Here is a 25,903-nt window from a genome sequence, read left to right as displayed (position 1 = left end):
GATTGAAAGTGCATCCACAATGGTGATAGTTCAGTATATGTTGAACGCGACTGGACTTACAGTGCTGAATTGAGCATCACTCAGAATCTAAGCCTAGCTGCCCCCAGCCCCTCTGGTATCTGAGGAGATGCTGGAATGCAAGGGGTTTTATTTTCTGCCAAACTTCTTTACCCTTTAGTGCAACAGAATAAAATTGGTGTACTCGGCAGGATTCCCATGGATAAAATTCTGCAAAAATATAAATGTGCCCTTTTCCAGGCTGGGAAGGAATGGCCTCAAAAGTTTTGGAAGGATGAAGAGAAAGTGGTAGGACATGCTGAGCGGTTTCAGGCTATGCAAAGGATTAGAATGGGAAAAGGTAAAGGTGTTATTTGTGTGGTTTTCGGAGCCTTTTTATCTTGTGCTCAGCAAGTAGCTAAGGAAGTTCCTGCTCCCAAGCAAATTTATGCAGCTTTGAAATCGGAAAATGAGGTGTTGACGTCTCATTGGCCTTCGAGAGGGAGACAGGAGAAAAACTAGGAATCTGAGTTGATAAACTTGTGAGTGAGAATAATCATCTTAAACAACTGTTGGAAAGGGTGAATCAGCTGTTAGATAAAACCTGAATATTCTGTAGCAAGTATATTACAAATATTGCTTTTCAAAATCTATGCTTAAATTACTGTTGTGACCTTTATTGACTTAATGAAATCTCAGGCTGCCATTATACTCATAATCTCTTTAGACATAAACTGTTGCCCAAGTCTGAGACTAGGCATTGATCCTGCTGCACCTAGGCTCTGACAGGAGTTTAGAAAGCAAGGAGGTCTCCTCTGAACCTTGTGACTCAACAGGGAGGGGTCTCCCCTACCTTTCTACATTCCTGGTTTCTGTACAAATCATGAGAAATCAATTCTAACTTGATTTTTCTTTGTATGTTTCTCTTTTACCCTGTTGCGTCTCTGGTCTCTGTACACATAATTTTAGTTTGATTGTAACTTACTTCTCCTTTGTAAGTTTCATCCATATATTAAGTAATAGAGTGAATCTTGCCATTGAATTCTGTGAAGTTGCACTTCTATAAATTCCTATTGAATCAGTTTTGCTAATACCCTTAAAGGTGATTCTTTAAGCGGTCCAAACCACTCCTTTTCACAACAAATTGGCATAGTTGGCAGGATGGCAAGCAGTATCACTGATTACTTACAAAAGCATGGAATAAGTTTGAATCCCAAATTTTCAGAGGAATGAGCTTGTGATAACTGTCATGACTGGAAATCTGTTGAACAGCTAAAACTGGCTAGAGGCAATATAAAAGGTGGAGAAAAGGGTGGAAATGATGCTCATGTAAGCTCCCCATCCCCCTGACGTTGTGCAAATTAGGAAACTAATTCTATCCCCTGAAGAATGGGATGGAAACATAAGTGGTGACCCCAATAATAGCTATGTAAGGGGAAATAATCCTCTGCCTCCTTTAGATCCCCCAAATATGAGGCCAGGTCCATTATAAAAACAGAAGAAACCACTGGACCTCAGGGTGGAGCAGGAGATTGTACGTGAAAAACAACCCCATTCGATCCAATCAGATGGCCAATTTGTAAGAATGCTACGGCCGTAAGCCAAGCAAAACTGAATCTGAATTGGTTAAGTGTTTCACAAAGACTCATGAATCTGGGTAGCATTTGCGATTGTATAATGCCATCTACCAACTAGGTAATAGATGGAGTGGAGATGGCTGCCCCAAAATGAAAGCCTTTCGTGTATCTGCTAATACAATCGCTCCGAAAGTTCATACCAAGCCAGGAGAATATCCTACGGGATTTTACACTGGACAGCCTGTACTGGTGAAAATGCCTCAGATTGGAACAGTACCAGTGGTACTAACTACAACCAAAAATCCCTATGCGTGGTAAACCAGAGATTACTCAGGAAAGGTACACCAGATTAGCACTTGGTGGATCTCACCTTCCTTTTAACCCTGTGGGTTGAATACGACCAAGAGTATTTTCTTTCCTTTTGTGTGCACAGGAATCCTGAATGAACTGCATGTGGATGTGGAGAGGCAGGCTGTAGGATGATGAACCAACAGGTTGAATTAGCAGTCTTATGTTGTACTCTGACCCTAATACAATCCCCTTTGATTTGTAGTCAGAAGGACCCAGAATGGCCATGGTCCCCAGCTTCCGTTAAACACACTGGAATTGTGGGACTATACTCCACCAAGGAAAACTTAAACTTAGCTACTGTGGTTATGCATGGAGCTGAAATGTATTCCAGACATGAGTTGGACTGGGATAGAGAAAGATGGCTTGCCCTCCTGAGGGGAACAGCTGGAGAAGAAATTCAGATAGAGTGTAGCATGATCAACGGATCTACACATGAAAAGGTCATGCAAATTATAACATCTAATGATATCTCAGGCTCAAGAAAGATGAAGTCTTGTGTCACTGAAAGGTGGGATTGTTGGCATAACTTTACTCTGGTGGAACCCACTTTTGTGACTTCCCTTTGGCAACAAAGGCGAATAGGGCTCATGTTTAGATTTATATTCATCTTCATCCCTCACTAAGCAAACTGATTTTTTTGTATATTTCTTCTTCTGTATGGGGGCAACAGATGCCGGCACAGGCTGGTTCTCTGGTTCAGCCGCAGTGCCTGTTGCTGGGGTCGGAGTGGCCACAGTGCCTGTCGGTTTGTTGTCAGATCCAGAGACCTTCTCTTCCCCTTGAGGGTACTGAATAGTGTTGAACAGGGCTTGATAGGTGTGGGCCAGGCCCCGGCACATTGCAGTGATTTGTGTGTCTCTGGAATTGCCAGGGTGACAGCATACTTTTTCAAAATATTTTACGAGATTTTGGATTGTGCACTTGTTCAGGGGTAAAATTCCAAAGCACTGGATGTGTTCAGTTCAGACATTCTTCTCTCACCCTAGCCAGAGTCCAGCTCCAAAATTGAAAACGTCCAGTGACTGCTCCCAAATGGAAGGTGCCAGGACTGAAATCTGTTGCTGGCCCTCACCTTCCCTCAGCAAATCTTCTGTGAAGGCTTGAATGTTTTGAAGAAGATTGAGAGAGAAAAGATGGAAAGAGCATGAGATGCTCTAACTTCATATACTAACTACAACGGACTGAGCAGATAGCACTTGAGCCATACAGTCTTCAGGGCTCATCTGCTCAGTTAGGAATCCTAAATGCTGCTTGCCCCATCTCCTGATGCTTTCAGCCACAGCACTGGGTCTCAAACCCATTCTTGGTGGTTTGCTCCATACCTCCATGCATCAAAGAAGAATGTCTACAACATTCTTTTGCTCACTGACCACTGGAGTATCAGTTCAGAGTTAGCATTACCAAAGGAAAACAGAGTTAGCATGCTGTTCAGCTCCACCATGGAGACCATCATCTGTAAAGGAATAATATTGTCACCATAGAAACTGGAAGTCATCTTACGTTTCCTGTATTCTGCGCTTCTCACCTTGACCCTGTACAAAGAGCAGACAGACCACGAGAATCATAGAATCGTTTAGATTGACAAAGACCTTTAAGATCATTGAGTCCGACCATTAACCTAGCACGGCCAAGTCCACCACTAAACCATGTCCCTAAGTGCCACATCTGCATGTATTTTAAACACCTCCAGGGATGATGACTCAACCACTTCCCTTGGCAGCCTGTTCCAATGGTTGGCAACCCTTTTGGTGATGAAATTTTTCCTAAAATCCAACCCAAACATCCCCCAGTGCAACTTAAGGCTGTTTCCTCGTGTCCTATTGCTTCTTACTTGGGAAAAGAGACTGACACCCACCTCGCTACAACCACTGTTCAGATAGTTGTAAAGAGCAATAAGATATTCCCTGAGCCTTCTTTTCTCCAGACTAAACAACCCTAGTTCTGTCAGCTGCTCCTCATAAGACTTCTTCTCTAGACCCTTCAGCAGCTTCGTTGCCCTTCTTTGGATGCACTCCAGCACCTCAACGTCTTTCTTGTAGTGAGGGGCTCAAAACTAAACACAGTATTCAAGGTGTGGCCTCACCAGTAACGAGTAGACGGGGATGATCACATCCCTAGTCCTGCTGGCCACGCGATTTCTGATACAAGCCAGGATGCTATCGGCCTGCTTGGCCACCTGGGCACACTGCTGACTCACATTCAGCCGGCTGTCAACCAACACCCCTAGGTCTTTCTCTGCCGGGCAACTTTTCAGCCACTCTTCCCCAAGCCTGTAGCGCTGCATGGGGTTGCTGTGACCCAAGTGCAGGACCCGGCACTCGGCCTTGCTGAATCTCCTACAATTGGCCTCATTGATCCAGCCTGTCCAGACCCCTTTGTGGAGCCTTCCTACCCTCCAGCAGATCAACACTCCTGCCCAACTTGGTGTCCTCTGCAAACTCACTGAGGGTGCACTTGATCCCCTTGTCCAGATCATTGATAAAGATATTAAACAGAACTGGCCCCAGTACTGAGCCCTGCGGAACACCACTTGTGACCGGCCGCCAACCGGAGTTAACTCCATTCACCACCACTCTTTGGGCCCAGCCATCCAGCCAGTTTTTTACCCAGCAAAGAGTACGCCCATCCGAGCCGTTAGCTGGCCTTTCCCTCATCCACTAAATGGGTCACCTTGTCACAGAAGGAGATCAGGTTAGTCAAGCAGGACCTGCCTTTCATAAACCCATGCTGACTGGGCCTGATCACCTGGTTGTCCTGTACATGCCACGTGATGGCACTCAAGATGATCTGCTCCACAACCTTTCTCAGCACCAAGGTCAGACTGACAGGCCTATAGTTCCCCAGATCGCCCTTCCAGCCCTTCTTGTAGATGGGTGTCACATTTGCTAACCTCCAGTCAGCTGGGACCTCCCCAGTTAGCCAGGACTGCTGATAAATAATTGAAAGTGGCTTGGTGAGTACTTCCACCACCTCCCTCAATACCCTTGGATGCATCCCATCTGGCCCCATAGACTTGTGTGTGTCCGAGTGGTATAGCAGATTGCTATCCATTTCCCCTTGGATTACGCAGGCTTCATTTTGCTCCCTGTCCCTGTTTTCCAGCTCAGGGGACTTGGTACCCTGAGAACAACTGATCTTACTATTACAGTCTGAGGCAAAGAAGATACAAAATATCTCAGCCTTTTCCTCACCCTTGTCACTATGTTTCCCCCCACATCCAATAAAGGATGGAGATTATCCGTAGCCCTCCTTTTGCTGTTAATGTATTTATAGAAACATTTTTATTTGTCTTTTATGGCAGTAGCCAGATTAAGTTCAAGTTCGGCTTTGGCCTTTCTAATTTTCTCCCTGCATAACCTCAAGAGAAAATGTCCAGCAACTGATCCAACACAGAAGGTGCCAGGACTGAAAGCTGTTGCTGACCGTCACCTTCCCTTGGCAGCCATTTCACAGCCCCACCAACCCTGAGGCTCTGCACTTCCTCTACCACCTAACAATGTCCCTGATTTACTCTCTTATCTGGATAGAGCCCAGCTCCAAAAGATAACCCCCTGCCGGAGAGCCAGGGATGCCAAGCTCACTCACCAAAGCAGCAGGAACTTTGCTTTAAGAGTTATAGTTCATACTGAATATGAGCTAAACTAAAGCGTCAGCCAGCACTGATTGAGATTAGGATTTTAACGAAGAAGGTGGGGATGCGCAAAACTCTGTGACATGCCCAGGGATTTCTCCCTAAGAGATATTCCTGCGAAGATACTAAAGGAGTGGGAAACTCCCCTATTGCTTGAAAAAACCCTCTCCTGGTTTCAAGCTATCGTTCCGTTTATCACTTCCCACTAATTGTACTACAACAGCCCAAAGAGGCAGGAAATCCCCTGCCCTGAGCCTGGCTGGAGTGATTTACAGCTCCTTACAGCAAACCACTGGCAAAATGGCTTCGGGAAGACTAACAGATAGACCTGTCTGTGCTCGTGTGACCCGTTCAGTGGGTCACACCAGCAAAGAGGGGATGACTGCAGCTGTATGACACTATTAGTTTGCTCCAAATTTTTGATTGGTTTGCCCCAAATTTTTCTTGTGTGCCTACTTTCAGTTATTTGTCTGTTCTCAACATTATTTTGGAATGGAATGAGAGCAATAGATTGCTTTAATGAAGTCACTGAGCTAATGGCTACAGCATTAAAACATTGGTATATCTGAAGATACAGCCAACACTGAAAAAGCAAAGTTAAAGAACTTTAAATATGATTTCTTTTTTTTTAATAGTCCACATAAATTTAGCATTTGTATAATTCATACACATTTTTAATTAATCAAATAGTTCTATAGCTTGAACAATCAGGAAGGGGCTTTCATTTTGTCAGAAATTAAGGTGTAAATGATGGAAGCTTGCTAACAATGTACTGTTTAAATTCTTGAATCTTCATATTGTTAGGACAACTTTTCAACAAAGTAATGTAAGACAGAAGGAGAAGACAAGTATAGCTGTACACCCTAAACTGTGGGGACCATTTGTAAATTTGCAAATTTACTTTATTCAAATGCCTAAATGCAATAATTCTGAGCATGTCCTTGTCATTTTAGATGTGTTCTCAGGATGGAGGCCTGTCCTTGTAAACATGCAGATGAAACAACGGTTGCAAAAAAAATGGTGAGAGAACTAATTCATGGGTTTAATATTCCCCTAACACTAGACAGCAATAGGTGACCCATTTTACTGGACAAGTAATGCAGAAAATTTGGGCAACCCTACAAATGGAACCTAAGTGTCATTTTGCCCATCACCCCCAATCCAGTGGGGCTGTAGAGAGGAAAAACTCTGATTTTAAAACCAAACTAGCAAGAATTGGTGCAGAAACTGGCCTGAAATATCTGGATGTGTTACTGACATGCTGAAACAGACTCCATAATTAGTGAGATTGTAAAGTAGATATGTTCATTCAGTGCTGGGCAGCACAGGGGGTAGTCCCACCAAAGTCGTGCATGCCTGACTCGGCAGTTCGCTTCAAATTTATACAGTCAAGTGTTACATATACATAGAGTTTCGCAATACGCCTATACATAGGCATGACCTATCCCCGCTTCATATTAAAATTAGTTCCAATAAGTAATTTCCCTACGTTCTTCCCAGCTGCGCCTGCACAGTGCTTCCTTGTGGTGGTCGTCGGGGGTCGTGAAGATGAAGGCTGTATGTCTTCTTTGCAGTGAACTCTTAACCTGTTCCTGCACAGACTCAGTCGCTCCTTGGCATTTATCCAAATCACAAGGCCGGTCTTGGGTGGTTCTTGGGGTCGACTTCTGCTTCTTATCAGGGACCATCTCTTGCCCCAGCCAGCCTCAACAATGCAAATGCTAAACATCACCTCTCATCCCCTTGGGCCATGTCTACCTCTATTGAAATTTCTTTAACTTCATTATAAGCTAGATAATTATTAAACAATTCCTATCTACATGCATATATCTACTATATCTACTAAGGTTCCTTTGGCTCCCCATCTCATTACCTTTCCCATTGATGCATGTGAGAAGCATTGTGAATAGAAAATATGGGCCGTCACCCCATGAGATTTTGACAGGCAGACCCATGGGACTGTCTTATGGGACTGTCTTACACAACATCCTTAACTCCCATGCAGTCAAAGTTAAAACTAACAGATAATGCTTTCCTAAAATATCGCCAGGTATTAATGAAATGTTTAAGGACTTTCCACACACAGCTGAAAGAATTTTTACCAGAACCCACTACTAAAGTCTGTCCCTCCTTGAAATCCAGAGACTGGGTCTACATGAAGCTATACCAGGGAAAAATCACCCTTCAGCTGCACTGGAAGGGACCTGCTCAGCTACTGGTAATTACTAATGCTACAGTAACATGCAAGGGCTGCTCAGCTGGAGCCACACTTCCAGTGTAAAAGGGTCACACAGCCTTCAAACACAACGCGGAGTGTATCACCTGTCACAGCAGAGCTGGGTGATCTGGATGAACTTGCTTTGATCAAATGTCAACAGAAGTACCATCTACAACCCTGCAAATAGACTTTGATGACCCTGTTATTATCATCTGAACCTGCTGATTGTTTTTAGAAATTGTAGTTTTGTTTACTCTGGGATTTTGCATTTGGGTTTATGTTATTACTGGTCATACACTAACTTGTAAGAATTGTTATATGATAAAACCTTAAGGAATTAAGGATTATTGGGCGTATGTGGCTCTAAGGCCTCTAAGATGCTGTCTGTTAATTGGATTAACACCTGTACATTAGGATTGGTTTGGTTTTATGTTTTTTTTTCCTTGATATTTTAATACATCCAGACCTCTTCTGGAATGACGGGCACAACTTACCCCAGCGTACCAAGCAAAGCATAAAATGCTCTGTGCAAAATCCACTTGTGAAATATTTGGCAAACTGGCTTCCACCAGTTTGCACAAACATTTCTCCCCTGGCTAGGAGTGTCAGAATTATAAAGGGCTGTCATAAACGTATCTACTGTAATGAAGAGATGGGTAACGCTATTTCAGCCTTCAAGGTAAAACAAACATCCTGGGTAGCCCTGCAAAAGAGTGGCATTAAATTATATGCTTATCACTCAAGAAAGGTACATGTATACACTACTTGCTGTACAGATGCAGACCAAGATCAGAAAATAGAAATGGACATACATAAAATTTGAGGTAAACTTCAAATACTGCATGAAATACCTGAAAAAAACCACAAAAAAAAACCCTTTTTAACTTGTGTGGAAGGCTCCCAGACATGAAAGAATGGTTAGGGAAAAACTGCTTAAGAGAGCATTGAAGTATGATTTGTTAGGCTTATTAAATTTGGTGGTTCTGTATGCATTAGTTCAGCTGATCTTACATAGCAGCCAATTGGTATGTAAAAAGATAGAACAAGGCATAACGCAAGCAGAGCCCAGTTAGTTGGCAGAGCAAGCGCAGAACCTCACCTTCACCAGCCCCCTCGCTCTTGTCAGCTCCAAAACAGAAAACTCACCACCTGGGGCTCCCACAGGGAAGTGGCCGAGACTGAAAGCTGTTGCTGGCCCTCACCTTCCCTTGGCAGCCATTTCACAGCCTCACGAACACTTGCAGTCTGCGCTTGCTCTACTACCTCACCTTCACCCTTGCCAGAGCCCAGGTCCCGCCAAACCTCCAGGGCACTCAGGACAGAAGCAGGTGTTGGAAAAGCCCAGCAAATGCCAAGGGGCTCTGTGGAATGCAGCAGGGCCCCACACAGGCATCAAAAAAACCTGGTGAAACTTCTGGGATACTGTAGAGAACAGCAGGGCCCTGCCAGTGCACAAGCAAAGCCTGGGCCCTGCTTCCCTCTAGTTTCACTGGAGCCTTGGTGTTTCCAGGGCCCAGCCGCACTCTGGAATTTCCTTGGGCCTTCACTGAGCTTTGCCAATGCCCGGGCAGTTCCCAGATGCACTCCAGCGTGCCCCGGGGCCTTCGCCAGGTGAAAGAGAGGGAGCAACCAGTGGCAGCAAAGGCTGGGGTGAGGACGTGAGGAATCCTGGCTTGGAAATGTTGCTCTGGTAACAGTGGCACAGTGTTTGCTCCAGCACGGCCCAGGATTTCTCAGCTGTCAGCACCGTGCTGCTGAGTGGTGTATTGGGTTTGCGTGGCAAGGTTTTGGTAGCTGGGGGGCTACAGGGGTGGCTTCTGTAAGAAGTTGCTAGAAGCTTCCCCCATGTCTGATAGAGCCAATGCCAGCTGGCTCCAAGATGGACCTGCTGCTGGTCAAGGCCAAACCCATCAGCAATAGTGGTAGTGCCTCTGTGATGACATATTTAAGAAGGGAAAAAAGGTTGCAGTGGGCACAGAAACTGCAGCTGGAAAGAGGAGTGAGAACATGTGGGAGAAACAGCCCTGCAGACCCCCACGTCAGTAAAGGAGGAGGAGGAGGTGCTCCAGGCACCAGAGCAGATATCCACCTGCAGCCCGTGGAGGACCCCACGCCGGAGCAGGGGGATGCCCCAAAGAGGCTGTGACCCTGTGGGAAGCCCACACTGGAGCAGGCTCCTGGCAGGACCTGTGGCCCCATGGAGAGAGGAGCCTATGCTGGAGCAGGTTTGCTGGCAGGACTTGTGACCCCACAGGGGACCCACACTGGAGCAGTGTGCTCCTGAAGGACTGCAGCCCGTGGAAGGGACCCATGCTGGAGCAGTTCATGAAGAACTGCAGCCTGTGGGAAGGACTCACAGTGGAGAAGTTTGTGGAGGACTTTCTGCTGTGGAAGGGACCCCACACTGGAGCAGGGGAAGCGTGAGGAGTCCTGCCCCTGAGGAGGAAGGAGTGGCAGAGACAACATGTGATGAACTGACTCCAACCCCCATTCCCTGTACCCATGCACTGCCAGGGGGGGTAGGTAGAGAATTCGTGAGTGAAGCTGTGCCTGGGAAGAAGGGAGGGGTGGGGGGAAGGTGTTTTAAGATTTGGTTTTATTTTTCTCTGGTTTGATAGGGAAAATTAACTTAATTTATTGCCAAAGTCGAGCCTGTTTTGCCTGTGATGGGAACTGATTGAATAATCTCTCCCCATTCTTATCTTGATCCATAAGCCTTTTGTTATATTTTCTCTCCCCTGTCCAGCTGAGGTGGGGGGGAGTGATAGAGCGGCTTTGGTGGGCACCTGGCCTCCAGCAACTGGCCACACCAAGCCACACAATGCCCCAGGAGCACAGCCACATATGAACAGCCACTGCCTCCCTGCCCAAAGCCCAGGGCAGAAATCAATCACCTCTCACCACTTGCAGGCCCCCACTGTGCCACCACCTCTCCTGTAGGAAAAGCACAAATGAATGCTCAACATGCAGCCACATTTACTTACGGCTGTGAAATCTTATAACTAGGGCTTGGAGTTGTCAGGAAAGCTGGTACAAGGGACCAGGCCTTCTGGGCCCTTCTTTCCCTCTTCCATTAATTTTATCAATAGTGATTTATTTTACTGACTGTATGCCTATTAGCTGCTTCTGAAGGCAGCCAGGTGCCTCCAGGACTTCTCAGTAAAAGAAAGGCAGGCTTCTTTCATGGTGTTCATTTTATTACAAAATCCTCAGTACCTCAACCCTTAACAGAGCAACCAGAAAGAACAAAAACACAGCAATTAACTGTTCAGCAAAATGCAATGGGGCTTCCTAGAGAACAAGCATCTACAGGGACCTCCTGTGCCCCACTTAGCAAAGCAGCAGCTCTAAGAAGCATCTCGCAAAAGGAGACCCGTTTTTGTCACTAGATAGAGCTGCTTCTCACAAATGTTTCAGCAAGGCAGGCAGTGCTCGGAGGCGAAGGCCCTGAGATTTAATACATTTGAGAAGACTGCAGCAGGCAAAGACCCATTTGGCTTAACAGAGCCCCAAAGGAGCTCCAAAGGCAGCACCGATGTCAGAAACACTGCGGGGCTGCACCCCCCGCAAACTCCTCTGGATGTTAACACAGTCATATCATCACAGACGTGCTGGCACTATGTCTGCAATGGAGTGATGGGTCTCTGCTCCAAATATGCAGACAAGGGGGTTGGGGATTTTCAGTTGGGGTTTTTTTTTTGTTTGCTTGTTTCTTTTTAAAAATGTGGAAGACAACACATCACTGCCATTGAAGCACTTGATTCCCTCTTGCCAACAGGGCTGAAGCACAGCCCAGGCAGCGCTTTGCAGTGGGGACTGTTGCTGATACCAACACACCTGCAGTTCTGGGTGCGTTAATGTTTGTTCTTTCCTGAGCTCTGAGGTGCTGGTGGCATTTGACTTTGCTCAGTTCTTTTTTGTTTTGGGGGTGTCATACTTTCTCTTGCTTGAGTACCACAGCAGCAGTGGGATCCCAATGGAGGGCAGGGTCATCACACCAAAAGCTGCCCAGTCCAGCTAGAAGGAGAAATTGTTAGAAAAAAGTCAAAACAAGTCACGTATAGATGAGTCTTACAGCCATCAGGTTTTCTACTCTCAAAGCTTCTGGCTCAAATCCCACAGTGCCAGCTCCTTCACAGGCGTAGCTGGGATAAAACTCTTTGCTTTTTCTGTGATACTCTTCTGGACAACTGATACGGATTAATTGCAATCCATGTTGCAACACCACTTTTAGGTGACTGTAGTGCAAACCAAACACACCACAAACTGGCAAAAAGCCCCTGTGCTGGGTTGCACAGTTGCTGCAGTGCAATTTCAATTACCAGTTGAAAGGTACTTACAAAGTGAGGGGAGAACCTCCTGTCAAACTCACGCTGAGCCAAGATTCCTCCCTGCCCAGGAGCACTAGTGAAACCAACCTGAAAAAGGTAGGGGGAAAAAAGATAGCATTTGCTACCTTTCCTTCTTGCAACAGAGTCTGTGCAGTATAAGAGTGCAGGACATGCATCATCCCCTAACAAGCAGCTCAAAGAGCACAGTCAGGTGCATCATCTGCTGTCCAATTTGGGAAAGGATCCTATAAACAGTCAACTCACCACAACCTGTCCACCCTCCTGTGCCAGGTACGTGATGGTAGCAGAGGTGAAGTTGAAGTAACCAGCTTTGAGAGGCCGCAGAACTACAGTGTGGGACACATTACTTGCTCTGAGAGCCATAAATTAAGGAAAATAGTTGCAATTCAGAGGAAGAAAAGTGAGGAGATGGGTAAGGAGCCTCGAATGAGGTGGAAAAGTCAGTCCTGCTGACAGATCTGAGTCCTCTGTGGTTACAGACATCCAGACCCATCCAAGGCTGATCCAGCTGCTCCTCCTTCCCAGCAGATGAATTGCATATGGACCTGGCCCTGTTTGCAAGGAACTTTTTTTTTTTTTTTTTTTAAACAAAGCATCTTCAAGGAGACCAGAGGTTTGCATTCAGTACCCTGCCCAGGGTCTGGCATGCTGGAATTTCAGTGACAACTGAAGACAGGAGAGCTACAGCATGCTTAGGGGTAAGAAGGAGCATTGGGAGAAATTTCAAAACACGAAAAGATACGGAGCGATCCTGTCCCATTTGACATTGAGCATCCCAGAGACGATGCCAAAATCTTCTGGGGGGAAAGAATCATCTGACAGCTCCACATCTAAAGCAGCACTAAAGGCAACAAAGAAAGGGATGAGAAGAGAATCTTAGACTTGTCATTCTACTCACGGGGACTGCGCCAAAGAGGGATGACAGTACCATACTGGCAATTCAGCAGCTGGAAGAACTGGTATTTGAAACATAAAGAGTCACCAATAGAAGATGGGGAGGAGAGTCACGGTGTATTGCAGGGAGACCACAGGAAGAGGAAGGCAAAGCTGAGAGAAACTGCAAAAAAGACAGGAAACCAGACATGAAAAAGACCTCAAGAAGCCAAGAAAGGGAGGCTGCATGCATGGGGAGCAGAGTGTCACAAGACACAAAAGTAACTACACCATGTTGGACCAACAGCTACAGCAGCCACGAGGTGAAATCAGGAAACAATGAAAGCGGGGACAATGGAACAGGAAGAAAAAAGCAAATCGCAGGGTCAAACCTTCAAGCATTGCTGGTAAGCTCAGAGTTAGGGTGAGCAAAGGTAAGAGCACATCATGGAGCCTAGAAATAAGTCTCATACCCTGTAGACGCACACACATAACATTTGTTCCTGGTCAGTATCAGGAGCCTGGACAAGACTCACCTGGAGCCAACATTGTAGATGTTGTACTGCAAAGTCAAGTCCTTGCCCTCCACTGCATATCTGTTTAACAGAGATTTGGAGGCCAGGAGCCTGGCACCTTCCTCACAGTGGGCCACACAAAACAGGGCAAACACAGCAAGAACCAGGCGCTTCATCTAGAAGCAAAAGAAAATGGAATGTAATTGATAATTTAATTACAAAAAGAACACAAACAGGACAACTAAACAAGACAATTCAGGCATTCATGTGTAGTAAGACATGAACACCTGTATACTTCACAGCAATATTGATAAAGGATTATCACAAGCTGGCAGAAAACTACCATGGTTCCACACAAGTCTGCAACTGCCCCTGAAATACCTCTACGCTCTCCTACAAGGATGTAGGAAGTGGCACAGCAGTGTCCCAGATCAGCAGGCATGGAAGAAAAGACAACGGTTTTCTCCCTTTTCAAAGCCCCAACGAGTATCACTCCCCTTTATCACAACTCAGTAATTGGCAAAGATCTCAGACCACAAAGCCTCTTCTAGTAACTTTCAGAGCAAAACCTTTGGCAATTAACAGTTTCACCAGTTTTAGCAATTACCAGTTAATTGCTGTACAACAGAGTTAGCTCTTCTTCCCATCAAATTCTCTGTTCTTATCAGAAAGTACTAGCTCCTCATTTCAAACATTTGTTATTCTTTCCTATTTCCAGCCACTGAGGTACCACCAACTCCCTCCAGCGACCTTTTGGTCCCCAGAAGTCCCTGCTTCAGGCCACGTGTCCCAGTTCCCCTGAGCCTAGCACCTATGGAGCTGCCCTGCTGAGCGGTCAAGGAAACACCGCCATTATATATGCAACCCATTAGGAAACTTGTTAGTGCTTTTAAATGCAAAAACTGCTCACATGCCAGAGCCTCCACTCTCTATGCCCCAAGACCTTTCCTTCCCCTCAATACTCCCTTGCCACAGTCTTTACTCCAGCATTTCCACTCTAGGCTGCTCCTACACACCCACACAGCCCAGAGACCCAAACGTAAGCTCAGAGATACTGCTCCATGCCAAAGAACCGCCCAGTTTCACCGACCGCTGCCTGCAGGAGACCCAGACACCAACACTACAGCAGAAGACCCTGGCTGGTCCCTCACATCCCCTCAAAACCCACCCCCAAGCCACCCTCACAGACCCTTCCCAGGACCCCCCGCCTCCAGAAAATGAGAGACACTCCACCAAGCTCCTCCCTTTACGGATTCCTCCCCGACCCCTAGTCCCTCCCCACGAAGCCCCCCGCCCTACAACTACCCCCAGTCCCTCACCGTCGCTACCCCGCGGAAGACCGTGTCAGCGCAGAGGCAGCGGAAGCACAGCAGACCGGAAAATGGCGCCTCGGCGGTGGCCCTCGGCACCCTGGGAAATGTAGTCTTAGCCCGCCTGCCAGTGTGTGGGGACACGACTCCGCGCCTGCGCAGAGCCCCTCTCTCCGGCCGCTGCCCGGCCTCCTGCCGCTCTGGGCCTTCCCTCCGGGGGAAGAGGGTTGAAGCACTTGTCTGCAGAACACCAGCTTTTAGTCCAAAAATACCGCTTCCAAACCCTCCGGGGGAGAACAGAGCGCTGCCCCCCGCCCCCTGCCCCACCCCGGACCCCGCAGTGGAGCCGCCCCGCGCAGGGCAGCTCCTGGAGCCTCAGGCATGGCTCGCTGGGGTTTTGATACGCGGCAGGACAGGCTTGCACCTGGGAGGTGCAGGCTGAAGGAATGCACCTTGGCAGGACTCGGCTTCACCTTAGGGGGAAGGGGACAAGCAGCCTGAACCTGTGATTTGGGTTTGCTGGAGGCCCATTGCTGAATTTACTGCTTTGGGAGTGAAGACAACAAAGCTGCCAAGCAAGGACGTAACATAGGAAGCCAGAAGGCAGCCATACCTCCCCTCTTCCTTTGGCTACGGCTTATGTTTCTCTCCATCTGTTCTTGAGGTCGGTGTGATTCTCCTCTTGTCGCCTTCTTCAAGAGCTCTGGGAACAAGGGGAAGAAGAGGCGCCCTCCCCACTTTGTCTTCAGTTAGTGACAAGCATGTAGAGCAGAAGCCCAATGACCACCATGGCTCGGAAAAGCACTTCAACAAGCAGCAGCAGCAGACCTAAGAGGAGGAGGGCCAGCAGGTCCACCCAGCACACCAGTGCTGCCAACTGCATAGAGGCTCTGTAAAGCGACGAGGGAGAAGAAGAGGAGAGCAGGGAGGAGGATCAGTGTTAAATTCCTCAAACGTCAGGTGGGACGCCTTTCCTAGTGCACAGACCCCAGAACTATACCTTCATGTATCGGGGACGCTCTGCTTAACTAACCCCACACCAGAGATGCTCCACCCTTCTGTTTCCGACAGATTAGGAAATGTCCTGACCTCCCTGTTGCAAAACCAGTAACAAAAGAGAAAGCCACAGGGCCCGATTTTCAGTGCTGGAGGAAGCCTTGAGAGGTCACCTGTTCCATGTTTCTCAGGCAGTTGCCTGCAGAACTCTGGTGGGAGAAGGACCACAAATCCACACCTCTGTACACATATTCCTCCTCACACACACAGATCATAGAATTGTAGAGTGGTTTGGGTTGGAAGGGACCTTAAAGATCATCTAGTTCCATCCCCCCTGCCATGGACAGGGACACCTTCCATTAGACCAGGCTGCTGAGAGACTCATCTGACCTGGTGTGGAACACTTCCAGAGATGGGGCATCCACACAGCACATGAATCCACCTCTCCAGGGTCCCAGCCACTGGGTCCATGTACCACCTCATACTCTTTCTTTTATCAAAGTTCCCTGCTCCCAATCTTTGCCAACAGCTCTCCATACACCCACTTTCTTCTTTCCCTGCTGACCCACGCAGAGCTTATCCAAGCTGCAGACTACGGAAAGCATCAGAGAGCTTAAATTGATGTACACTGAGGCAGTGTAACCACAGGCTGGGCTTCTCTCCTCCACACCTCAGCAGGGTTTGCTGCAGTGCCAGGATAGACTAGGACTCCATCACACAAACACTGAGAAAATACCTGTCCTTGGCCTAAGAAGCTTAGACCTTTTTACAAAGAAGAGGGTTGAATTTCTCTGCAAAGCACCATACTCAAGTAGCAGTTGGTTATCAGAGGTTAATTCATCCAACCTACTTCTATGTGTTTTTCTTCCTGGCTAACAGTTGGGGGCTGGGGGGGGATGTCTATGTGAGCTGGAAGAGAGCAAGTAATTATGAGGGAAGTAGACAAAGCCTTGTTATTGAGCAGAACAATTCAAGGGGGGGGGGAAATCAGACAAGCTGAAAACTTTTCTAGGCGCACTGGCTGTGAAAGGGCAAACGGAACTGGTTTTGCACCCTCTTTCCCAGTAATTAACACTGAACAACTGGAGGGGCCTGACGAAGTGCACTGTGACAGAAATGGCTGCTGTGGGGACGCCTCAGCTGCAGACCGAGGACTCTAAGGCGAAAACCAAAGCCTCCGGGGCACTAGGAGGGTCTCAGGTCCCACCAGGCAGCTCCGCTTCTGCCTCTGAGACGTCGAAGGGGCCGCGGTGGGGCAGAGCAGCGGCTGCGGAAGCCCGTGGGGCTCGGCCGCGGCCTCAGGAACTGTCCCTCCCAGCATGCCCCGCGGCAGGCGGCGGCGGCGCGGGATGGGCGAGACCACGGTGCTGACAGGAAGGGGGGTGGGCGTTGAGGACTTCCCTTCCACAGACGGTTCTCGGAGACGCGATCCACCCCCCAGCTCACCGGTGGAGCCGCCGCATCCCGGCTGCGGTACCTTCCAGATGGAACGGGGAGGGCGGCACGAGAGTGTCCCCCATGCGACCGCCCAACGTTTGCCTCTCCGACCCCTTTGCGTACTTGCAGTGACTCCCCCCGACATCGTCCATTCGCGCGGCGCCGGCAGCCCGCACATGCGCAGTCCCACGCGGCCCCGCCCAACGCGCCGCGGCCCCATGCGCTGGGGCCTCGCTTCTCAACCGAACCTGCTGTGAGCGCCAGGGAGACGGCGGAGGAGGAGGAGCACCGCCTCCTTATTGGACGGCGCGTCGGCGGCGCGGTGCGGGATTTGTCATTGCGGGGCGGGAGGCGGGGCAGGGTGAAGCGGCAGTTCTCGGAGTGTGCGCCTCGCCTTCGCTGTCTCCAGAAGGTTCCGCGCCGGGCGCTGCGCTTGAGCCGCCGCAATGATGGGCCCGCGCCCTGTCCTCGTGCTCAGTGAGTGTTGCCGCCGCCCGGCCCGGCCCTCGGGGGGGCTCCCGGAGGTGGGGGGGGGGGGGGGGGGGGGGGAGCGGAGGACAGAGGAGGGGGTCCCCCTTTGGTTGTCATCTTCCTCGCCGCCATGTTGGTTCCCCCTCGCGGCCGGGCGCTGCCTCCCAGACCCCCAGTCCGGCCGGGACCACCCCCCCGCCTCTCCTCCGCTCCGCTGGATCCCGGCTCCCGCCCCCGGCACGCCCTGAGCTCCCCCCCTTCACTGTGTCTCCTCAGTCCCCGCAGGCTCTCCGCAGGCATTGCCCCGTCCTGATGGGCCGTGCCTCCTCCCCCCCCCCGCCTGCGGCCCCACTTTGCTCCCTGCGAGAGAGATCTCAGGGTAGCGGAGCCCCCGCTCCTCCTTAAACTTCTCCTGGCAGATCTCGTTTTCTCTCAGCTGTGTTTCTTCTCGTGTGTTTCTCAGCACGTTGCTTTGTGCCGTCCCCTTTGAACCCCTTGCACGTCGTGATTCTCTCACCAGCCTCCAATATGAGACTTTCCCGGGGGGAACCCGGAGGTTCTGCGTGGGTTTCTCATTCTCAGCTCTCCATCTGCTCTGTTAACCATTAACCTAAGAGGCAGGCTGTTGTAGCCCAGGGCCCCTTTGCTGTAGGCCTGCTTACCTTATTCTTTGTGCTGCTTTCACTGTTGCTTTCTTTTGTTCTGTCTTATAAATCGATATGCACAAATATCCGCTCCTGAAGTAAATGATGCTCATCCAGTCTAAGCTTTTTATAAAACAAAAGCATCACCAAGCCTAGATATTCTTTAGGGCAGACCCTTTTGACAGCTAGTCCCCAAACACAGTTGTGAGCCAGTGATACAGCAATGGCTGCTCACCCTAATGTGCCAAAGGCCCAGCAACACTGATGTACAAAACTTAATTTTAAACCAGCGTTTCACTTATTGTGCATGAGCATCTGTAACTTTTTTTTTGACTGAAAACTGCTGTGCAGCAGTTCGTAGTCTTTGTGGGACCTTGCGGATTCTAGTGAATCACTGCTGTTTGATTTTCTTTGGGGAATAGGTTATACTTCAGGGTTGCAAAGTTTTGTCTCAGTTGAATTATGATGCTAATCAATTCTGTTATAATGAGGAATGTTGTTTTTCACTGAAACTCTTCCATGCTTTCTTAATAGTGGGTGTGATATTTATATTGTAAACTCTTAATTTAGAACTGGTCATATATCAAGTGTGTGTGACTGAGAGGATGTCTTTGATGTATTGTCAGTATCACTTTTTCAGTCTTGGAGTTCCTAGTAAGATCAGATTAAAGTTATATTTGTACTTTAATATTTTATTTTTTTCTATGCACTTTAGGTCAGAATATGAAACGTGAGTCTGGAAGAAAAGTCCAGACTGGAAACATCACTGCTGCTAAGGTACCGTATTCTCATGTCAGGCTATTTTTATTTTTTTTTTCTTTTATAGTATGTATGCATATATATATGTATTTATATATTTAAGAAGGAAAGCTGGATCTGAAATATGTTTTCTCTAGCCTGTACAAATCCAGAGTAGAAGCAGCACAGAAAATGAATTTTCGGTGTTAAAATAATGGGTGCAATGTAACTGAACATGGCGGGGTTTAAAACACCAAAACCTCTTTCCCTGCAAAATCTGAAAGTGTATAAATTTTGATAGCTGATTTAAATAATAATTGAGTGTCATGCCAGTGCTCTTATAATCCCTGTATTCTCATTCCCACACAATTCTTAACTTCTGCATCTAAGCAACTGAAGAGTCATTGGGTCACTTAAAATTTGCAGTGGCTGTTTATTTCGATGCCCTCCTGATTGCCTCATTTCTTTTGTTCCTCCTAGACTATTGCTGACATTATCCGAACGTGTTTAGGACCAAGAGCTATGATGAAGGTAAGAACTTTTGTTGAAATACCTGTGCTGCATACTGACTAGAAACGCTACACATAATATAGTTCAGTGCAAATATTGCTTCTCTTTGGTTGCAGATGCTTTTGGACCCTATGGGTGGGATTGTGATGACCAATGATGGCAATGCTATTCTTAGAGAAGTAAGTTTCTCCTAAAGGATTGTCTTGCTTAACATGTGAGTCGGAATCTGCCAAGATACAGTTACATAGCTGCCAATGGAACTATTATGTCAACTTTTGACTTGAGAGCCAGCAAGTACTGAACAGCAGTACCAAAAAGGGTGCTTACTGGGGGTGGGAGGAGGGAATTAAATATTTCCAGCAAACCTCTTCAGAAGAGTAGGTTTGATCCCAGGGTGGTAAGTTTTCATGGAGTTTTTACAAGACTGCTGTAAATTGTATGGTAATTGTAGCTATAATCACTTGCATCAAAACCTTATGAGTAGATACTTGCTTTTACAATGCCAGATAATTAGACTAAGAAATTATTGTCGTTTTCCTGGTGCAAGTGCTGTTAAAATAACATCACAAAAATAGTAATGCCTGAAAAACCATGGGAGACATAATATTGTGAAAGGTGAGGGCTTATTTTCAGTCTCAAAAAGGAAGAAAAATCTTTGCTATAGTTGGGCAGAATGCCTTTGATTGTTTAAAAGGTGTGGTATTTGTTCCATTAAGTGATGAATGAAGTTTCAGCTTTAGTATTCTGGAACAAAAACATACCCATTGCTCCTGTACAGATTCAAGTCCAGCATCCAGCTGCAAAATCAATGATAGAGATTAGCCGTACTCAAGATGAAGAAGTTGGAGATGGGACCACATCTGTAATTATCCTTGGTAAGGAGAGTGAATAAGACATACTTTTTATAAAGAGTTAAGGCTGAAGTTCGCCCTTTTTGCTCATCAGAGCCCAGTAAGTACGCCCTAATGAGAAAGATACTTGTTATTTACCAACACTAAAAGTCAACCCTTCCCCCTCTCCCCCGAAAGAGAATGCTAGGTTCATTAGATCACCTTAGGTGATCAGCTCCATGTTTTGGAAAGTTGTGTTCTTTCCCTCAGATAAGCACAGTTAAGTATTAAGTAAGGTATAGATGCTGTTAGAGTTCTGTGGACAGCAGATACTTTTTGTCTGGTGCGCTGTTCTCCTGTCTTGACTGTTGGTTGTTCTACTAACTTATCTGGGGAATTTTGATGGTTTGGTTTTGTTGGGGTTTTTTAGCCGGAGAGATGCTCTCTGTTGCTGAACACTTCCTTGAACAGCAGATGCACCCAACTGTGATCATTGGGGCTTATCGTAAGGCTCTGGATGACATGATCAGTATTCTAAAGAAAATTGGGTAAGTATGAGCTGGTGGGAGTTGGAGAGAAGGGATATGGGGTTTCTGTACTGCTTAAAGATGATTCTTCAGGGAATCATGTTACTAAAATGTAACTTCAGTGTAATTGGAGAGGGACTTAATGGGAATAGATTGTAGCTTGGAGTATTACTCTGTTTACTGTTTGGTTTTTCCTTTGTGTCAGCACTCCAGTGGACGTGAACAACAAAGAGATGATGCTTAAAATAATAAAGAGTGCTATAAATACCAAGGCAATAAACCGCTGGTCTGACTTGGCCTGTAGCATTGCTCTTGATGCTGTTAAGACTGTGGAGTTTGAAGAAAATGGTAGAAAGGAAATTGATATTAAAAAATATGCAAAAGTAGAAAAGGTGAGTATGTCCTGAACCATTTCTTATCTGCATGTCCCTTTCTCATTCTGAACCAGTTGTTCCTAGGATGCAGTGGGAAGAATTTTGTGCTACTGATCTGCAGTCCACCAACATAACCCTTGAAGATATTTTTGTCAGTGCTGTTAGCCTTGCTGGTTTACAGTGAAACCTGGGGCAGTTATTTCCACTCTTTTAGAATGTTTGTCAAAAAGGTCATTTAAGTTGTTTTGGTTTCCATCTTCCAAACACGTATTGCCAGGCAATAGGATGTGAGCAGTTTCTCAAGTTCTTCCATGGCTTTTTGCTTAATCTAAGTCAGAGTGCTCTTAAAATTAACACAGATTGTGACCTGGATGCATCATGGTTACTTGGGAGAATTTTCCTTTTTCGGTACATGGGATGGATAGTTTCAGGAGCACAGATATACAGGTTTTTGTAGAGCAGACTGACTTGTCTCATTTTCCCCCTTTCTTGTGTCTGTCAGATTCCAGGTGGTTTTAGTGAAGACTCCTGTGTTTTGCGTGGAATCATGGTGAATAAAGATGTAACTCATCCCAGAATGCGTCGCCTTATTAAGAATCCACGCATTGTCCTTCTGGATTGTTCACTAGAGTACAAAAAAGGAGAGAGCCAGGTAAAGCAAGTCCTGTTAGAGATGTCAGCAACTTTTGATTTAAGACTAGTAAAGTGAACAAATACAGATAGTTAAAAGTGTGAGTGGCAAAAGGCTTTCTTTGTGTTCTGCCTTTCAGAGACCTTTTGCATATATAGGCTAATTTTGCTGTGGGGTCAGTACACTGGGGGAAAAAGGTAGAAAAATATAACTAAGGCTACAGTGCTTTTACTCACTGAAGCAGCTACAGTGATTTGTGTATCTTAAGTGATGATCAAGAGTCAAAGAAATATTTCCATGCTTTAATTAACACTAATGTTAAACTGACACAGTGTCATAGTTTATTTGATCAGTATTTTTCATTGTGTAGTTCTCCTCAACTCTTCCCCAGGCAACATTGGAGGAGTTAAGATCACTCAAGCCAGGGGATCTGTGTCTAACTCGGTGAAGGGTTGGGAGAAATACTTACACCTCTTTCTGTGCAGACTGATATTGAAATAACGCGGGAGGAAGACTTTGCCCGTATCCTGCAGATGGAGGAAGAATACATTCAGCAGATTTGCGAGGATCTGATGAGAGTCAAGCCAGATCTGGTCATCACAGAAAAAGGAATTTCTGGTAATAACACATGTGATCCTTCTTTGTGTCGAATTCATCTTAATAAGGTTCATGCTATGTTAAGTGCACCATTTGGTACTTTAAAAAAGAAAACCAAAACAAAACACAACCCCACCCCCCAACCTGATTTTGAACATGACCCTGGTTTTGGTTTGGATTTTAGCTTTCTAGCAAATAGTTCTACATTGCAGGCATTGAATTTGGGTCTTGAGGTTGCCTTGTGAACATGGACACTTAGGATAATATTTTGCTTTTCCAGCATTCGGAAACGATATCAAAACACAAGTGAGGATGAGTCTAGCAAACTGTGGAAAGCTGCATTGTAGTTTTGCCTTGCAGCTTACTTTAAGAAGCTACATTTAGGTTTTTCTTTCCATAACCCTTTTTACTTTAAAGACACAAAGTTTGTCATGATCCTGCCGATTCATCAATAAAATTGCACAAACCTGATTTCAGACTTGGCCCAACACTACCTGATGAGAGCCAACATCACCGCGATCCGCAGAGTAAGAAAGACAGACAACAACAGGATTGCCAGGTAAACGCTGTCTCTTCGCTGGAGCCCATTCTTGCTGTCTATGGCATGGAGTTTTCATTCTTACCTCACCCTTTCTCCCCAGTTCTTGTGAGCATTTAACTCGACTGTTGTTTGTGCGCTAGGGCCTGCGGAGCTCGCATTGTGAGTCGGACAGATGAGCTGCGCGAGGAGGATGTGGGAACAGGAGCCAGGCTCTTTGAAGTTAAAAAAATAGGAGATGAGTACTTCGCCTTCATCACTGATTGCAGAGACCCAAAGGCTTGCACTATTGTTCTGCGTGGAGCCAGCAAGGAAATCCTAGCAGTAAGTTATTACATGTTCTGCATCCCCTCCCATCCTGGCCACTTTCTTGGTGTCAGTAAGTCATTTCTTACTTTTGAGCAGCTGTTGTGTACAAATGAAGCAAGCACAAGTTTACTCTGGGTTCTGGAGCGACATAGAATTCCCATCTTGTGGGCTGTACTGTTCAGTGAAGGCAAAACTTGTATAGTGCAGAGGAACCAGCCCAGCAGACTGTGGGCTGTGCTTTCAGCTGGTGGTGTGCTACAGTTCCCTGCAACCAATAAATCTGTGCTTTCATGCCTGTTGCAGGAGGTAGAACGCAACCTTCAGGATGCCATGCAGGTGTGTCGCAATGTCCTCATCGACCCACAGCTGGTGCCAGGAGGGGGAGCTACCGAAATGGCCGTTTCCCATGCGCTGACAGAGAAGTCCAAAGGCATGACGGGTGTGGAGCAGTGGCCCTACCGTGCAGTAGCCCAGGCTCTGGAAGTCATTCCCCGAACGCTGATCCAGAACTGTGGTGCTAGTACCATCCGTGTGCTGACCTCACTCAGGGTAAGGCACGTGGCACAGGATCGTCTTGAAGAGATTCAGCCCTTTCCTGCTGTGTCCTACCGATGAGATCATTTGTCTTTCCATAGCAGTGCCCTTGCGGGGGCAGCTTGTCAGGGCATTGAGGGCGTAGCTTTTTAGGAGATGCGGTAGGCTTTAAAGGAAAACTGCGTTGAAGTAACTGATCTGTTCAAGGTGATTGAAAGACTGTTGTTGGGTTTTTTGCATTAGCTGGGCTGCAAACATTTTTGCCAAAGTTTTATGCCAAATTTGAAAGCATGAACATGGAATTAAATAGCATGTTTGAGGTACCAGAGTTTAAAAACAAAACAATAAAAATCTGAGGGTGAACAAAATCAAAATCTTTTCTTTGAGATTAGGTTGGATGGCATGAGAGAGAATATCTCCAAGTCTTAACTTCTGATATAATTACAGGTTTCAGGTGGTGCTCAGTAACATGTTCTTGTATAAATCGAAAAAAATCTAATGACCTTTTACTATTTTCCTGAGCCCATGGTCAGTCTGAATTTCCAGAAAGTGAATTTTGTGTCTTACTGCATTGGTGGTGACCTGTCTTTCTCCTTACAGGCAAAACACACTCAGGAAGGAAGCCAGACATGGGGAGTGAATGGTGAGACCGGAGCCTTAGTTGATATGAAGGACCTGGGGATCTGGGAGCCTTTAGCAGTCAAATTGCAGACCTATAAAACAGCAGTAGAGGTAAGGAGAGAGGGGGGGAAATTTAAGAGCCTCTGTAGCATATCTCTTGGGAGAGGGGAATGTTACTACTTGTGCACTTGAATGTTTGGGTAAGCGGCGCAAACTGAGTGTGCTGGTGTTTCAGCTTGCTAACGCAGGAGGTGTGATGCAGCACCCATGGGAGCCCATGCTTGGGCTTTCAGAGGGGTTGATTTTTGATCCTGTGGCTAAAACTTGTTGTGTTCCATCTCACCTTTTTCTGCAGACTCTGCAGACTAGTTAGCCTCACAAGGATGGGCTGCTCCAAGTGACAGCCAGAGCCATGACTGTGGGAAGTTCAGTGCCAGCAATGTGCTGGAATCCAATTAGCGGCCCTGGGAGCTTCAGCCCTTTGGATTGTCTGAGTGGCCTTGCATAAGCTGCCCTCCTCTTGTTAAAAGATCACATTTTAAGCATTTGCTTGCTGGTGTTAGATCAAAGGCAGTTTCTTGAAGGGATGCTCTGTCCCTTTCTCGTCAGACAGCTAGAAATAATTGGTGTCCCCTTTTCCACGGGGCGTCCCTGCCAGGTGCCAGAGCCATGGACTGATCCTACCTGCCTTTGATGGGCATTGTGTCCTTTCCGCTGTGCTGTGTTGCCACGTGCTGTGCTGAGAGAATAATTTAGTTAATGGTGTGAAAGCCGGCTAGATTGGCTTTTATTCTTTGTGATCAGCTCCTGACTAAACCTGGGTACGGGGTTTCTCCCCAGACTGCAGTTCTCCTCCTCCGTATTGATGACATTGTTTCGGGGCACAAAAAGAAGGGTGATGATCAAAGCAAGCAGCCTGCTGCGCCAGAGGCAGCCCAGGAATAAGAGGGACCGAGGCACTGCTGGGAAGAACCAGGCACCTCCGACTATGGAAGAGCTGGATGAAGTGACCCTGGACTGAGACGGAGCTGGGGAAAAGTTTGTCTAAAGTCTGTGGGAGGGAGGGGGAGAAAAAAAAGCCCATGAAGGTGGGGGAAAGGGCTGACGTGTCATTAAGTGCCCCTGCTCTGGGTGGAGATACTGATGCTTAATTTAAGTCTCTGGATTAATTAAACTTTGAGACCGTTTGCCTCAAAAAAGAAAACACATCATTTCAGTCTGTGCATTTAAGGCAGGTTAGGAAGGAGGGGGGAGGGTGCTGCCAGGGGGCTCTGGGCGGGTTAAGGGTGCGGGGCTGGGGCCGCCCGTTGGGGGGGGCCGGA

The 25,903-nt window shown here is 47.0% G+C and overlaps 2 protein-coding genes across 3 annotated transcripts; one reads left to right on the top strand and one right to left on the bottom strand.

Moving 5' to 3' along the window:
• Nucleotides 1-10,950: 10,950 nt before the first annotated feature.
• Nucleotides 10,951-15,847, bottom strand: SSR2 (signal sequence receptor subunit 2). 2 transcript variants are annotated; one of them, XM_049804988.1, is made up of 6 exons: nucleotides 15,438-15,847; nucleotides 13,536-13,690; nucleotides 12,869-12,967; nucleotides 12,370-12,478; nucleotides 12,115-12,192; nucleotides 10,951-11,791 (listed from the first exon to the last, which is right to left on the bottom strand). In XM_049804988.1, the coding sequence occupies exons 2-6, from the start codon at nucleotides 13,688-13,690 to the stop codon at nucleotides 11,681-11,683; spliced, it is 552 nt and encodes a 183-aa protein (XP_049660945.1). In that variant the 5' UTR covers nucleotides 15,438-15,847; the 3' UTR covers nucleotides 10,951-11,680. The 2 variants fall into 2 exon arrangements, with proteins under 2 accessions (XP_049660945.1, XP_049660944.1); XM_049804987.1 differs by lacking the exon at nucleotides 15,438-15,847 and adding an exon at nucleotides 14,834-15,041.
• A 1,746-nt stretch (nucleotides 15,848-17,593) lies between these two features.
• CCT3 (chaperonin containing TCP1 subunit 3) lies at nucleotides 17,594-25,776 on the top strand. The gene is made up of 14 exons (XM_049804986.1): nucleotides 17,594-17,734; nucleotides 19,088-19,149; nucleotides 19,591-19,641; nucleotides 19,737-19,799; nucleotides 20,399-20,495; nucleotides 20,881-20,998; nucleotides 21,183-21,369; nucleotides 21,854-22,003; nucleotides 22,468-22,600; nucleotides 23,057-23,138; nucleotides 23,261-23,441; nucleotides 23,730-23,975; nucleotides 24,561-24,692; nucleotides 25,422-25,776. The coding sequence occupies exons 1-14, from the start codon at nucleotides 17,704-17,706 to the stop codon at nucleotides 25,524-25,526; spliced, it is 1,638 nt and encodes a 545-aa protein (XP_049660943.1). The 5' UTR covers nucleotides 17,594-17,703; the 3' UTR covers nucleotides 25,527-25,776.
• The last annotated feature ends 127 nt before the right edge of the window (nucleotides 25,777-25,903 follow it).

This window comes from Accipiter gentilis, chromosome 7 (genome assembly GCF_929443795.1).
Source record: "Accipiter gentilis chromosome 7, bAccGen1.1, whole genome shotgun sequence".
NCBI lineage: Eukaryota > Metazoa > Chordata > Aves > Accipitriformes > Accipitridae > Astur > Astur gentilis.
The sequence above is the reverse complement of the archived record's forward strand: the minus strand, read 5'-3'. Positions and strand labels throughout refer to the sequence as shown.